At 47.8% G+C, this 16396-nt stretch overlaps 1 protein-coding gene across 1 annotated transcript; it reads left to right on the plus strand.

The window, feature by feature from the left end:
- The first annotated feature begins 4749 nt into the window (after positions 1-4749).
- AHSG (alpha 2-HS glycoprotein) lies at positions 4750-15398 on the plus strand. Its single transcript, XM_020988959.2, has 7 exons — positions 4750-5032; positions 7762-7872; positions 8509-8593; positions 9308-9471; positions 11855-11956; positions 12820-12900; positions 14591-15398. Exons 1-7 carry the CDS (start codon positions 4820-4822, stop codon positions 14933-14935), a joined length of 1101 nt encoding a protein of 366 aa, XP_020844618.1. The 5' UTR covers positions 4750-4819; the 3' UTR covers positions 14936-15398.
- The last annotated feature ends 998 nt before the right edge of the window (positions 15399-16396 follow it).

Here is a 16396-nt window from a genome sequence, read left to right on the forward strand (position 1 = left end):
CTCTGCTACCCCAGAAGTTCAGAAACAGACCAAGCTGTTGTCACCTTTAGAGAAGAATCTCTAGGAGAGTTACCCCTCCATGTCAATATGTTGAGGTCTGAGAGGTTGAGACCACTCAAAGACTGGAGCAGAGGATGCAATCATCTGGAATGAATTCACATGCTCAACCATTCTTCAAGTCAAAGTGGCAAAGATTTATTGTTATGCTTTTCAGCGGGCAAGGATTCTTAAGGAACCTGTGAGAGACTGAGGATGGAGCTAGGGTTTATATGGAAAAGGACATGGGAAAGGAATGCCAGGGATACTGATTAGGTAATCCAAAGGTCCAGGTGTCTTTGGGAGCTATGCATGGGAAAGTACAGGGAGTATACCAGACAGGGAGGGAGATTACAGAAGTATGGATCTTTGGAGTCTGGCAGGAGGAAAAGTCCTTGGGCCAGCCAAGGACAAAACTCCTTGGACTGGGCAAGTCACCTCTCTCTCTCTGTCTTGATGAGAGAATGCTCTGCAACAAGGGAAAGCTTTCTCACAAGACAGGAACTTACTAAGAAACTGGGAGGTTTCCAGAGACACGATCTGAGGGCTAGGGCCTGAGCAGCCCAGCACTCTCTCACCCAGCTTTGTGTAGCTGCACCAGGGAGAGAGATAAGGGTCTTGCTGGGGCCCACGCATGAGTAATTGCTAGGCATAGTGTCCTTGGGCTGGGGAGTGATTGTCAGAGACAGTGTTTCTGAGACTAGGGAGAAATTGGGGTCCAAGTACAAGCATAAGCACCCAAGTACCCCATCAAATATGGATTGCGTGCATCCTTGAGAATGCTGAGGCTTTGCTTCCAAAGAGCCATGATCCTTGTCTGTGTAACCAGAAGTGGAAGGAGAAAAAACAGGCCCTTCTGCATTTCAGCACCCTGGGAAATGACTCAGTCTCCCCACACTAGTTGTAGCTCTGGTCTTACTTATTGACTGATTGGGGAATTGATTGACCCACAAAGATGCTGCTTTGGTCCACTGTTGGGAGTCCACATTCTGGGAGTTGTATATTTTTTTTCATCAGTAGAGGTGTTGCGAAAGGCAGCTTTCAAAGTGGAGGAGGTCCAGGCAGTTATTGACTCCAGTGGCCTCTGTGTGCCCTGGCAGGAAAACCTGGGGAAGATCATTAACTTCTTCAGAGCAAAGGTCCTCTGAGGACAAGGACTTGGCTCCTTGGTCCACCTACAGCCAGCACTGAAGAGTCAGGCTGCAGAAGATGCTGTGGCCTTGCTTTGCATTTGACCAGTGCCATCCCCTTGCCTAGGGAATGGAAAACCTGGTCAGGGAAAAGATAGCAGTCTTTGCACTCATCCAGCTTTCTCTGGAATGAGTCTAACTAGAAATACGGTAATCATTCACTCCTTATTTACTTGTAAAGCCAGGTCCAGAGATAACATCAGCATTGGCTAAGTGGGGATGAAAGTCAACAGGGGAGAGACAGCTCTGGATGTTTGATTTCCAGGCATTTTCTAGGTAATGTCCTTGTTTGAAGTGGTGTGGGTGGGTGATCAGATTCACTTTTAACTTTGGAGATTTTAAAACCAATGAAGTCCATGCCTGAAGAGGATTAGTTGGAGGAAGTAGGAATACTTAGCTTAGAGAAGAGAGAGGACAAGATGGCGGTCTTCAAGGGGTTGAAGAGCTGTCATGGAGAAAAGACATTGGACTTATTCTGCTTGGCCCCGAAAAATGAAACTAGGAGCAGCTGGTGACTGTTGCAGGGAGGCAGATTCTTGCTTTCCATAAACTTTCTAACAATTAGATCTGTCCTAGAGTGAGTGGAGTGCTATGAAAAATGGTTCATTTCCCCTCACATAAATGCACATGTAACGCACATATACATATATTGTGTATGTGCATTTCCCTTCTGCTACCAAACAGAAGTTGGGGTATCACTTGTATGCTTCCGAGGGCTATCTCTTACAGCTATGAGTTGTATTAGATGGACTCTGAGATCCCTCACAGCTCTGAAATCATGAGAGATTTTGGCAAATAACTCATCAAGCAAAAAGCATTTATTAAGCACCTGCTGTGTGCCAGACACTATACTAAGCTCTGTAGATACAAAGAAAAGCAAAAGCTATCTCTTCCTTGAAGGTGCTCACAATAAAATGGAGTAGAACATGTAAACAACTATGTATAAATACATGTGCATATACACATACAGTACATGTATACACATACAGTACACATATACACACTGCAATAATGCATGTTATGTACACATAACACATATATACATATATTATACGCAGATAACATACATCTATACACGTACAGTCACATAACACATATACATATATTATACAACTATGTATAATATGACACACACACATATATTACATGCACACATATACACATATACATACACACATACCACAGTATGTATATTATATATATGTACAATATAAGCATATATAAACACATTTTTACACATATAGATATATTATACAAACATATATAACAATATACGTATATTATACATACACATATGTAACACATATATTATATACACATATAAAACACATACATACATTATCCACATACATACATACACACAGAGCAGAATAGGAGACAATCTGAAAAGAGAAGGCATTATCCTCTGAGGGAACCAGGAAAGGTCCCTGGCAGAAAGTGGAATTGGAGTTGAGTCTTAGAGGAACCCAGGAAAACTCAGAAGCAGCAGAGACAAGGAAGAAGAGCTTTTGAGCCATGGAAGGGGAGATGGGTGTGATGTGTGAGGAGCAGCAAACAGGTGACATTATGGCTGGATCATGGCGTGTGTGAAGGGAGTGAAGTGGGAGGTGACTTTCCCTTGGATACTGGAGGAAGCAGGGAGCTGACTGAGTGGGATTGGGATGCCATGGTTATATATGCACTTTAGGAAGACCAATTTGTCAGCTAAGTGGAAAATGGATTAGAGTGGAGAGAAATTTGAGACAGGGAGACCAAGTATCGGGTTCTTACAATAGCCTGGATGTGGGATGATGAGGGCCTGTAGCAGGGTGGTGGCTGTGTGGATAGAGAGAAGAGAATGTCTACAAGAGATGTTGTGGGGGCAGAAATGTCAAGATTTGGGAAATGACTGGATTGGTAGATGGAGTGGGAGGGGGCATCAAGGGGGATGTTGTGGTGTGGAACCCAGGGGCCTGGGAGCATGCTGGTAGCTTGAAACAATAGGGAAGTTGGGAAAAGGAGATGTAGGGGGAAAGGCAATGAGTTTTGTTTGGGATGTGTTGAGCTGAAGCTGTCTAGAGGACATCCAGTCTGAGGCGTCCAAGGAGCAGTTGGTGATAGAAGGTGAGAATATTCAGGCTGAGGCGCCCACTGGGAAGAAAGGTTGGGGAGGAAGACCAAGTCTGTCTGTCCAGATTTTGGACTAATAGGAAAATGGAAAATCAGTTACTCATTAGTGTGAGGCAGCCATTCCTTTGATCAGAGTTAAGACCATCTATCTGCCTTCCTGCAGTAATTACAGGGAGTCTGTGTTTTGTGCATTAACACTTTGAGAACTCTGGAACAGCCAGAGCTGTCTGTGTGGGGTAGGGAATAGTAGTTTCCCCCTCCTTGGAGGTCTTCAAGCTGGAGGACCGCTTGTCAAGGGGGACCTTGTAGTGGGGATTCCTTTGAGGTATGTTTGGATGAGTCTCTGATCCTATCCTCCTAGAGGTCAGAGTTAGAAAAGACCTAAGCATCCATATAGGGCAATCTGCTCATTTACACATGAGGAAACTGAGGCCATGGTGAATTAAATGACTGACTTGTTCAAGGTCATATGTACCAGAGACAGGATTGGAATCCAGGTCCTCTGATTTCAGAGTCAGGGCTCTTTCCCTTATCCTTACCATGCTGCCCAGGAGCGCAGATTGAGGTCCTTTCCAGTGCTGTGACCCTGTAATTCATGTGACAACCCCAGAAGTATGCTCTAGACCTGTGGCCCCATAATTCTTATGACAACCCCAGAAGGATGCTCTAGGGCAGAGGTGCAGATTCACAGCCTGCAGGCCACATGCATCCCCCACACTCCTTGGTGTTGCCTGAAGCAGAGTGAAATGACGTTGGGAAACGATTAATTAAAGAAGTGAAAATACAATAAAGCATAGATAAGGTTAAAGTGTGGCTTTTAAGCCAGTAGACTGCCACAGGAAACTGTTTCTATTTGAATTTGTTCCCACTGCTCTGCAGATATCATTACCCTCCTTTTACCCCAGAGGGCACCGAGGCTCAAAATGCTGAGTGACTTGTGCCCGTGGATACCTTTCTACCAAGTGTTGGGGACAATGTCTGAACCCCAGTCCCTCCTGACTCAGCCCTGCATCCTTACAATGACACATTCTGCCTCTCAGTGACAGAGCTTAAGATTGGTGACCACCTGGCAATCTCAGAACCTTACCCATTCTGTGCTAGGACCCCTCCCCCTCCCCCAGAATGACTGCCACTCTCCTCTGCTACCAAACACACCTGGGGGCTCGGGCTCGCTGGCCTGCTTGCCATGCTGAATTTTTGCTTTGTGCCAAAGTCATCTCCCTGGGAGCAGACTTTGGAGCATCTCCTCTCCCACCCCCCACCCCTGGGGACGTTGATTTTGGCAGAATCCATCGGGCATCTGGCAATGTGCTGACCTTGTTTGCTTTTCCATTTCTGCTGTTTGCAGGGGTTTCTTGGAAGAGCAGCCAGCCCTTATGCAATGCTCCTAGCCCCTCCAATGTATAAATGAGCAGAAGCCTCTGCGCTCGTCCACCTTTCCAGTGATAGACCTGAGGGGGCCAGCGTCTGTCCTGGACCCAGCCATGAGGTCCTTGGTAGCCTTCATCTGCCTAGCTCAGCTTCTGAGCTATGCTACTGCTAGAAGTCCTCTTCCTCCCCCGGTGAGGGACCCAAACTGTGATGACCCAGAGGTAGAACAGGCTGCCTGGGCAGCCGTACAGTATGTCAACAGCAACCACAGACACGGATACAAGTACACTCTGAATCAGATTGACAAAGTGAGAGTGTACCAGAGGGTAAGCGACCCATGCCCTAGGAGTCTGGGTGGGAGGCTATTCTGGGTAAGTGACCCATGCCCTAGAGCCCTGGGTTGGGGGCTACTCCAGTTGGAGAGCAAGCAGAACTGGACTGGGAGTCAGAGGGTTGGGTTGGAATTCTGACTATCATTTACAAGAGTTGGACAGCGTTATGCCCAGATCTGCCTCGCCATCTTCATCCTTTTCAAGATGGGGCAAGTTTGTCCATGTCTTTCTCTTTGGGCACAGCTTCTCCAGAGGAAGTGTTGTATCATAGAAAGCATGCTAGATCAGAAGACAGGACTCCTTGCTTTGGGGATGCAGCACTCTGGCCTCAAGGATCTGACATTCCATCAGGGGAAGTCACAAGGGACAGAAGGCTGCTTTTAAATGATTAGCTGAAGGCAGCAGGACATGAGAAGGATGTTCTATTGGAAAGAGAGTTGGCGTGGAATTTAGGAGACAGGTTCTTGCCTCCAGAGCATCCCTGCCTGGCAAACCATTTATTCTGTCTCTAGCCCAGATTCCTGAGGAGTACATAGGCCAAAAACAAGACAATGCACCAAAGATGAAGCTTTGTAGAGGGAAGGTTGTATTCACCTGGAGTTTGGTCTTTGATGGTGACATCTAGACATCAACTCCCGAGCCACAGTGCTCAATGATTGGCTAAATTCTGGGGGGTGGGGCTGGAGCCAGGGTTGTCATGTGAATCACAGGGTCACAGCACTGGAAAGGACCTTGGTCTGCCTTCCTGGGCAGCGTGGCAGGGCTCGCAGGCAGGGCTTCAGTTTTCAGTGTGAGCATTTACTCCTGGGAAATCAGCTACAAGTGAGGGTTCATTTATGGTTTGCTTGATTGTCTAAACTTGAGAAAGTATTGTGGAAATGTTAATAATGCAGATTAATTTAAAAAGTCCATCTTGTGTTTTTTCTCAGAGAGCTGGTTGTTAAATACTTACCAGCACACTCCTGGCTAATTTGCTCTATTCTGAGGCATAAGAAGCTTGTGCAATAAAACCACTTTCTTTGAGTTGGAAAGGCAGAATTGCTCAAAATGTAATTAAAAGACGGGTCAAGTCATCTGATATTGCTCAGTTAATTGGGCTTTGAGACATTGTGTTTGTGTGGCTCTATTGTCCACTTTGGAAGAAGGCTTCCCATCTGAGTGAGGGTCATTGTCTCAATAAACCTCAATTTAAAGATTGCCAAAGGTGAGATCCTACCCTTGGTCCCGCAGGGGGAGGGGACGAAGGAGGGACACACAGGTACCTTATAAGGAACAGGTCTGTCCTTATGGAATTTGTAATCTGGTAGGATGCTGAATTCAGAGATGTTAAGGATTTTACAGCCTCCAGAAAGCAGCCCCACTCATTTTACTGATGATGCCTAGAGAGACGTAACTTACTCAAGGTCCCTGCCTGCCACCGCAGCAATTACAGGAAGTTGGGATTCTGACTCCAAATTGAATATTGACTGTGATTCCCCTACCCCAACATCCTATGCTGCTTCTCAAAGATGGACATACCATAATCATGAGATTTAGAGAAGGAGGGGATTTGGCAGGTAATCTCTTATACATACACACAAATACACATTATACATGAAGAAACAGCTCACAGGAGAAACTGAATGACTTTCCCAAGGTAACCCACATCTATCTAGCAAATATCTGGACTCAGCACTCTATGAACTCTGGGACAAGGGCTTTAGGTAGTTAATTTGCTTGTGGGCTATAAGGAGAGGAAATTCAGAAAGGCAGAAAGTACAGGCAAACATGTGAAGACCATTGGATGCTTAGGAAGGAAGAGAAGATGGAGGGGCAGCTAGGTGGCCCTGGATTCAGGAGGACCTGAGTTCAAATCCAGCCTCAGACACATAACACTTACTGGCTGTGTGACCTTAGGCAAGTCACTTAACCCCATTGCCTGCCCCCCCAAAAAAAAGATGGAGAGAAAGGGAGAGAGAAGGAGGAAGAAGCAAGAGGAAGAGAGAAGAGAAAGGGAGACCATTGTACTGAACTCTCATCCTTTCTGGCCCTCAGGTCATTATTTACTGGGAGCTTTTAATCTGTAAAACCCCCTAATAAGTGTAATATGACCCTTCAGTGAATCATCAAGCATCCTGGCCTGGGCACCAAGGATGCCAGGACCAAAAGATGAAACCAACCCTTGAGTTTACATTCTGCAGGGGAGATAATACAGGCCTATAAGCATATGCAAATTGAATACAAGGTAATTCCAGCAGTTGGAGGACGGGATGAGGGAAAGCGGGATTAAGAGGGGCCTCGTGGGTGGCAGCATTTAAACAGAACTTTGAAGGAAGTGAGGAATTCTCAGCCAAGAAAGTGAGTGGGGACAGCGTGGCAGGCATGGCGGACAGCCAGTGCCAAGGGATGGAGATGGAAGACGTCATGTGGGAGGCACAGCAAAACAGCCTTTGGGACCAGATTGTAGAGTGAAGAAGGGTCATGATAATAAGGCTGAAAAGAGAGATTGGAGCCAGGGTGGAAAGGCCTTGGCAGATTAAAAAGTCATTTTGACTCCCACAAAGAGCACTCAGAATGAGAAATGGAAGGTTGCCCTTTTCGAGGTTCATTTTTAGGGACCACGTTTCTCTCTTTCTCAGGGGCACTATTGAGTCCCTGCTACCTACCAGGCAGGCAAATGTTGAGGCAGTGCTAATGATCTGTGCCCAGTCATGCTTATTCATCCTCACTGGTTCTTCCTGCAGAAGCCCGTGGGAGAGGTGTATTCAATGGAGATTGACTTGTTGGAAACCACCTGCCATGTGCTGGACCCAACCCCACTGGAAAACTGCACTGTGAGGCAGCTGACAGAACACGTGAGTTCTGACTTCACCAATGTCTGTGGAAGGTGGGGAGGCAGAGAGGAGCCCATTCGCTGCCCCCTCGGAAATTTGGGCTCAGTCTCGATTCTTTCTTACCTGAGTTCATTTTGAAACACTCACTTCCAGGTGCCCCAATCACTCCAGACCTGGCTTCAGGGTGAGGCAGCTTTCAAAGGTTTTCCAAGCCTCCCATCAGTGTTTGCAAGGTCCAGTTACCTAGGTAGTGTTTTTCTAGATTCTCATTTCAATAATGGGTGGGCACCAGGCCACCAGAAGTAAATATTGGAGCCTGTCCCTCTTTCTATATCTCTTTTCTCCTCCCTCTTCCTTCCCCCCCGCAATTGTCTTCTTCTTTCGCCTTCTTGTCCTTCTCCGCCTCCTTCCTTCCTTTCTTTTCTTCTTCTTCCACCACTTCTTCTTCTTCTTCTTCTTCTTCTTCTTCTTCTTCTTCTTCTTCTTCTTCTTTCTTCTTCTTCTTCCTTCCTTCCTTCCTTCCTTCCTTCCTTCCTTCCTTCCTTCCTTCCTTTCTTCCCCCCTTCCTTCTTTCCAAGAAAGGTCCCTGGCCTCCCCCCAGCTCCTCTGCTTTTCTCCTTGAGAGATCAAGGTGTGACTCGGCTTATCTTTCTCTAGGCTGTGGAAGGAGACTGTGATGTCAATGTGCTGAAACTTGACAACCAGTTTGTGGTATCGAATGCCAAGTGTGAGTCCAGTCCAGGTATGGTTCTGGAGGCCAGTGATGGAGAATGAGGCCAGAAAATGTTTCTGGTAAAGTTGCTTCACTATTAATGAATATAATCTCCCTGCCCCTTTTTTTAACTCTATAGAAAGGGTCCTGGGATGAGGTCTTTCCATACTTAAATTTCCTGGAGTTGGAGATTTTCAGATTTTGGCCAATTGTTTGGCAAGGATCCAAAGGCTGAATAAATTCATAAGAAGTAGGAGAAAGAGGATATACCGAAGTCTAACAACAATGTTTCATTTTCAAAGGCTTTGAAAAATCTTTACATGATGCTAGTGGCTAGAATAAAACCACCAGTTCTAACACCAGTTAGTGAAAAGCTGAAATGACATATTATAACATCATGGAGCTGCAATGAGATTTTAGAATCCCCTTGTCTCAGAATCTTAGAAGGAGACCTCAGGGACCATCAAGTCCATTCCTCTCACTTACAGATGAGGAAACTGAGGACCAGGGTCACGCAGCTTCATGTAGAAGGCTCTGCTTGAACTGAGTCTTGAAGGGAGCTGAGGATGCTAGGAGGTGGAAGGAAGGAAGGAACCCAAGCATCTCTAAGCTCTAACAAGGAGCACAGAAGATGACAGAAGCTCCTGGGGAGGTTCTTCATCATCTCAGAAGTAACTGGCCAGTGTAGAAGAGGACCAAAGGGATGGCTAGCCATGAAATGCAGTTTCTTCTCTTTTCTGATAGACTCAGCAGAAGACGTGCGTAAAATCTGCCTGGACTGTGCCCTGCTGGCCCCCTTGAATGACACCAAGGTGCTCCACACTGTTGATGCTGCTGTGGCTGCCTTCAATGCCCAGAACCACACTAGTTATTTCAAACTTCTAGAGATTTCCAGGGCTCAGCTCACGGTAAGACAGGCTGGGTTCTAGTGTAGGCTTGGGTGGGGAACTCAGGGATTGGCCAAACCTTGGTGAACACTGACACCTCTGGTTCTGGTAATAGAGACATATTCCTATATGTCTATAGTAGTATCATAGTATATATAACATAGTATAATATACCGATATAATGAGACACAAGTACAATGTATATATTCCGCACACATATAGTATACAAAGTTACATCAATAATAACTACTATATTATAATATAACAATATTATATAGCATAATATAGTGGACACTACTATATATAGGATGTCACTGCATGTAGGCATGTTTACAGCAGATCTGGTGGGCTAGGAGAATGGAGAAGGGAATGGGGGGTGACTCAGATGGGAGCTGGCCGGGAGGCAGGGGCTTCAGCGAGAGAGAAAAAAGACTCCTGGTAGAGAGAGAGCCACAAGGATCCACGGCATCCAATGCAATCCAAGCCAATAAACATTTATTAGGCGCCTACTTTATGCCAAGTGCTGGGATAGGTGCCCTGCTGAGCTGGGTACTGGAAGGTAGCCAAAGGAGACAATTCTTCCCCTCAGGGAGAATACATTCTAGGGGGGAGTCACATCGACTATCATTTGGGGAGCAAGGAGAGAGTCCCACCAACCGTGGGGAGCCTTCTAGTCAGGAAGATGTTTGATTACTTAGGCTGTGAGTCAATCCAGCCAAATATCCTACATCAACCCCCCTCATTCTACAGAGGGGGAAACTGAGGTCCAAGGAGGTAAAAGCCACAGGTAGAGCAGGCGTCTGAAGTGGGAGGTGACTCCAGAGCTGGGACTCTTTCCCTTAGATATTACTGCCTCCCTCATCTGCTTTCTTAAAGCGTGTGTGGGACTGACTTAAATTGTCAGAGATACTAGTGAGCAATGTCTCCCAAGAATTTCTGTTATTTTATTAATAGAATCATATCATACCATTATAATAAATGACTGAATATTATAGGAAATATTTCCTTTTAGTAGATAGGCTTGGGATAGAAACTAAGATTTCATTGGTATAGGAGAATTCTTGATGAGGAAACTCCTCCCCCAGTACAGATAGCACTCATCCACTTGCCTTCAACTTCCTAGTCTTAGAGAGTTGCTTCCGCTATGGAGAAGTTAAGGGACTTGTCTAGGGTCACACAGAGCCATCTCTCTCTCTCTCTCTCTCTCTCTCTCTCTCTCTCTCTCTCTCTCTCTCCCTCTTCCCTCCCCTCCCCTCCCCTCCCCTCCCCTCCCCTCCCCTCCCCTCTCCTCCCCTCTCCTCTCCTCCCCTCTCCTCCCCTCTCCTCTCCTCCCCTCTCCTCCCCTCCCCTCTCCTCTCCTCTCCTCTCCTCTCCTCTCCTCTCCTCTCCTCTCCTCTCCTCTCCTCTCCTCTCCCCTCCTCTCCTCTCCCCTTCTCTCCTCTCCTCTCCTCTCCTCTCCTCTCCTCTCCTCTCCTCTCCTCTCCTCTCCTCTCCTCTTCTCTCCTTTTCTCTCTCCCTTCCTTTTCTCTGTCTTTCTTCTCTCTCCCCCTCCTCTCTTTGTCTCTCTTTCTGTCCATTTATCTAATCTATCTTATGCACCTAGTTATTCATATCTGCTCTTTCTCATTAGACTGTAAGCTCCCCAGGGGCAGGGACTATCTTTTGCCTCTCTTTGTATCCCCAGTGCTTAGCCCAGTGCCTGGCACGTAGTAAGTGCTTAATCAATGCTTGTTGGGTGTCAGAGACAGGAGCTGAATCTATCTTTGTGCTGCTCAGACTGGCTTTCTACCCACAGTGTGGTCTGTGTTGCCTCTTCTTTATTATTTATATTGTTTGGTGTTAATAATATATTATTAGTATTAATCATCCCACTGTCATGATTCTTTAATCCTCTGTGAAACAATGCTTTGGTGTCCATCAATATTTTTTTTCTTCTTCCCTATCACTGTCCTGTAGCCTGGCACAGGTGGGTCTTGGGAGACGTGGGCCCAGGTCAGACTGGCTGACCTTGGGTGAATCACAGTCCCTCGACTCTTAAAAGAAGGATGTGAGACTCAGACATCTCTTCCCTCTTTATGAGTCTGTGAAATAAGCCAATGAAATGGCTTGTCAACAGCTACAGCCCCCCCCAAAAGGGGCTGGTTTCAGACCCTTTTTGCCAAGAATTGGGATGCCCTCCCAGATTCCCCCCCCCTTCCCTTTTCTACTTAGGCCCACAGTATGTTGGAAAGAGCTCTGAGCTTGGAACTCCTCTTCTGCTCTGGGCCTCAGTTTGCTTACCTGTGAAGTGGGAAGGATGACATTTGCCCTCCTCTCAAGGTCATTATAGGAAGAGCGCTGTGGTTATGGAGGTCGTTGGGACACCCTCATGGGTGTTTTCACTTCTCTTTGTTGCTGTCTTCAGCCCCTCCACTCTTCTGTCTACGTGGAGTTTGTGGTGGGACCCACTGACTGTTCGCCAAAAGACGCGGCTGAGCCAGCTGCCTGCAACCTGCTGGCAGACCAGGTAAAGAGAGTCCAGTGGGGCTGGCCTGGAGCTCAGCCTGAGATGTCATGGCACCAGGGAAGTACTCCTGCCAGGCTTCACTACTTCTAGGAGCTGGGATTGGGCACTGGTTCTTATTTCTTCTCACATCCTTCCCCCAAATCGTCCCCCAGCAGCCATCTCACTGATGAGTCCCTTCCACTTTGCCAGGCTGCTTCTCAAAAAAGACCCTCAGCCACTGGATCCCAGGGTCCCAGGGTGGGAAGGGGCCTCTCTAGTGAGGGGAGGGGCACACTCAGCCCACAGGTAGCCCAATCCACTTTGGCATTTTAGGGAGGATTCTTGTTCAGGTAGCGGCTTTTCTCCTCTAAACATGGGAGCCCTCACTGCCTTTGAAGTCAGAGGTCTCAGGCCTCTGGCACTTACTGCTATGTAGGAGCCCCTTTGGGCCTCAGCTTCCTCAACTCTAAGATGAGGGGTGTGGACTGGCTGACCTCTGCAGTTCCTTCCACCTCTAGCTACCCCCTTTGTGATCCAGTGGCATGCCACTCGAACCCTGAGCCTCACTCTGCTTGCTCTGTTGGATAAGGAAGTTGGACCAGCTATGGTCCCTTTCAGATCTAGGGCTAAAATCCCAGGACATTTCTGCTAAACCCATCCAGCTGGGAGTCAGAGTTGAGCATCTCCATCCAGAGCACCCCAGGTCCATGGGGATAGGAAAGAGTGAGATGGAAAAGAACAAAAACATCATTGATGTTGGAAAATGGAAGAGACCACTTTGTGTCTCCATCTGGGTTTGAAATCGGGGAGGAGTCCCAGGGAGGCTGAAGGAGAGACCAGTTGCCTTTCACCACTGACATCTTTTCCCTTCTTTTGGAAAACAGCATGGCTTCTGCAAGGCAACACTGACCGAGAAAGTTGGTGGGGAAGATGTTGCTGCCTCCTGTGTGGTCTTTGGAACCGTGGTACGGACTTTATCTTTATCCTCACTTGTAGCATGTTGAGCGTCACCTTCAGATTCTCCCAGGCATCCCTGGTAATGAGGAGGATGTGGATTTTGTTAACTTCTCCTTGGGAAGATCTGGGAAACGGGCATGTGATGCAGCCCCTATCCATGTGCTCTTCTCCAGGCTGACCTGGCGTGCTGAACTCACTCATGCTGCTGTCCTCGCACCAGGATCCCAGCTGGTCTAGACACAGACCACTTTCTTTTAGTGCAGCTCTTCATGGCTGACTTCTTCTCCAGCCACGGGGTCACCGGCTTTCACATTTAAGAATCTTAGCTCTGTGTCTGTTGTCTGGAGAGAACAAGGAGAAATGACTTACCCGGGGTCGCACAGTGATTAAATGCCAGTGGCCAGGATTTAAACCCGGGTCTTCCTGACTCCAAGTCCGAGGCTCTGTCCACAGGGTCATGTAGCAGCCTCTCCTGGAACGTTAACTTTAGTTTTTGGTGTCTGGAGCACTAAGAAGCTGAAGTGATTTGCCCAGGAAGGCCAGGCCTTCCCGACTCTATCCATTACACCACACTGCCCTCTCATGGGATTACCATGAAGCTTAAAGAAAGTGAGGAAGACGCAGTAATCTGCGCACCTCAAGCCAGCTCCTGCAGGACTTGTGGTTGACCCACGCAGAAACTCCAGCTCTGGTGTTTCTTGGCTCCCTCACAAAGTCAGGTGTCCCTTGGGGACATGTTTCCCAGACTTGTGCCTGGGGATTGAGGCTTTTGAGGTGACCCTGTTGTGGCAGATCTTAGCTACTAGACTGGCAGCATCAGAAGGGACCTTGGGCATCCTAGAGATGAGCTCTGATCAGGAAGCTGCCAGGGGGCATCCTCAGGTGATGATTCAGTGGCAAGCAGTTACCTGGGAGCCACGGATGATGGCTGCCCTTACATGCCGCCAAAGAAAACATCAAAGTCTGGCCACCTCGCCTCAGGAAAGACATCTGCCTCTCAGTGACTCTGTGCTGAGAGAGTAGAAAAAGGCTCTGCATCTGGGTTCAAATCTGCTCTGCTACTTCTGACTTTGAGTGACCACAAACAAGTCATTTTCCTGTCTCTGGGCCTCAGTTTCCTGCTCTATGAAATAGAGAGGGCCCCCATACCTCAGGGGGTTGTTGAGAGCAACAGTGGGGTGTAAAAGCCCAAGAAGCACCCACTATCATTACTGTAGACCTGGGTTAGCCAAGGGCTGAGCCACGGACTGAGCTGGGACAGCGACTCCAAGGGGGCAGGCCTGGCTCCATGCTTTGGGGCTCTAAGAATGATGGGGAGCTGCCATGACTCATATGGGAAGGGCGACAGGTAACCTTGGCACTGCAGTGGAACACAACTTGCATACCAATTGACATGCATTTATTAAGCACCTGTGATGTGCCAGGCACTAGTCTAGGTGCTGAGAACAAAAAGACAAAATAAAAACTTCACTTGCCCTGGTTGGGGGAGGCTGGGCTCCCATTCTATCCTCACTTCCCATCAGCTGGGGAGAGCTGCCTGGCCATTCATTTTCTAGATGCCCCAGGCTACCCTCCAGCTTATTTTGGTCACTGGCATCAACACGTGAGGGGGAGGGAGGTAAGAGTCATCCTGGGTCCTGCCCTACATCTCCAATGCCCTGACGACCAGCACGATCATTGAATGCCTTTGTTTTCCAGCCTGTGGTACCCCAACCCCAACCTGATGGAGCAGGACCCACTGTGGGACCCACTGTGGCTGCCGGAACTCCCGTGGTTGCTGGACCTGGACCTGCCGTGGCTGTGGGACCTGCTGTGGTTGGCAGACCCCCTGTATTCCCTGCAAAGCCCATTTTGAGCCATTTGCCCCATCATGACCTCAGGCATTCCATTATTGGGGTGGGCTCCTTTGAATCTGCCTCTGGGGAACATGGCCCTCCCCGAGGGCCTGGTGCACTAGGTCCTAAGCCTGTTATACCAGGTGCTGGGCCTGCTGCACCAGCAATCCCTCTGTGTCCAGGAAGGATCAGGTATTTCAAGGTCTAACCTTGTTCCCAGCTCTGGAATTAAACCATATTTGACAAGTGTTCCTATCTATACAACCTTAGCAGAGGGGGATAGGAAACAGGGCTGCCATTTTGTCAAAGCTGAGGAATGGGGTGGGAATTGAGGAAAAAAATGCCTTTTTTTGGTATTTCTCCTAGTTTAGGCTGTGAAGCACACAAAAAAAGAATTCCTAAAATCCCCCCTCTTCCCCCTACCTTACAAGACAGAAGGGGAGGGAGGAATGTCACATTGGATGGACAATGCTAGTGACTCCCACATTCTGACCAAGGATCTCAGTGCCCTGCCTTGACACTCAACAGACACGAGATGGCAGTCACTGTATGCTCTGCCTTCTGGGTTGATCTGTCACAGCAAAGAGAAATGTGATTTGAGAGGTGCTATTGCCAAACTTGTGGCTTCCTGTTAAGAAACTATTTTAATAAACAAAGCTTCTAAAAGGAGAGTCCTTCTTATTATTGCTGCATCCTCTGTCCAGGGCTATAATTAAGAGATCTCTCACCCAGGGCAAAAGTAGGAATGGAGGGGGAGCTGTGTTGACAGCAAAGAGGCCCCAAGGGACAATGGGGGAAGAGGATAGTGTAGAGTGGGTGGCCTGTCCTCCAGCTATACCAGGGAAGGCAGACCTCAGGAGAGGGGCACCACAAGGATGAGATACTAAGGAGGGGATGGAGATGTTTGTGGTATGGTCTGGGCTGAAAGAAGGCTGCAAAGTCCCAGTTGGGAAGGAAGCATGTATCCTCCTCTGATGTCAGAGGCCTGGGCCACCTCCCTGCTCACTCGATCTTTCATGCTTTAATTGTGTTTTCAGTTATAATATCCTTTAACTGGAAACCAAAAGAAATTCAGGTCCAATCTTGCAAAGAATTGGCTCCATGAGATGGTAGAAGATGGCAGCTCCTGTCTTTAATCTGGATTGGTGGATGTCTTGGTACCTGTTTTTGGGTTCAAAGATCCTACATCTTGAGCTTTAAGGGGCCTCCAAGATCACAGGGTCCTGCCCCCTCATTTTATAGAGGGGGAAACTGAGGCACAGGAAAGTTAAAGTCACTTTCCCCAGATCACACAGAGTTCTGATAGGAGCTTGGGGTTCCACTGTAGCCCTTCTCTCTTGTAGGTGGAGTAGAAGAGCTAACTTTCAGGGATCCAGGGCAATTGGGGCCAAGTTGTGAAGGGTTTTCCAAGTCCAATGGAAGAGTTTGTATTTGACCTTAGAAGTAATAGGGACAGCATCAGCTAGGCGGCACAATGGATAAAGCATGGGCTCTGAAGTCAGGAGAACCTGAGCTCAAACCCTGCGTCAAGCACTTACTAGCTGTATGACCCTGGGCAAGTCACTTAAACGCGATGCCTCCAAAAACAAGTAATAGGGAACCACCGGCTTTTATGGAGGTATGGAGTCAGATTTAGGCTTTAAAGTACCAATATGGCAGCTGGGTGGTG

Source organism: Phascolarctos cinereus, unplaced genomic scaffold, assembly GCF_003287225.1.
Source record: "Phascolarctos cinereus isolate Bilbo 61053 unplaced genomic scaffold, phaCin_HiC Scaffold_7;HRSCAF=346, whole genome shotgun sequence".
Classification (NCBI taxonomy): Eukaryota; Metazoa; Chordata; class Mammalia; order Diprotodontia; family Phascolarctidae; genus Phascolarctos; species Phascolarctos cinereus.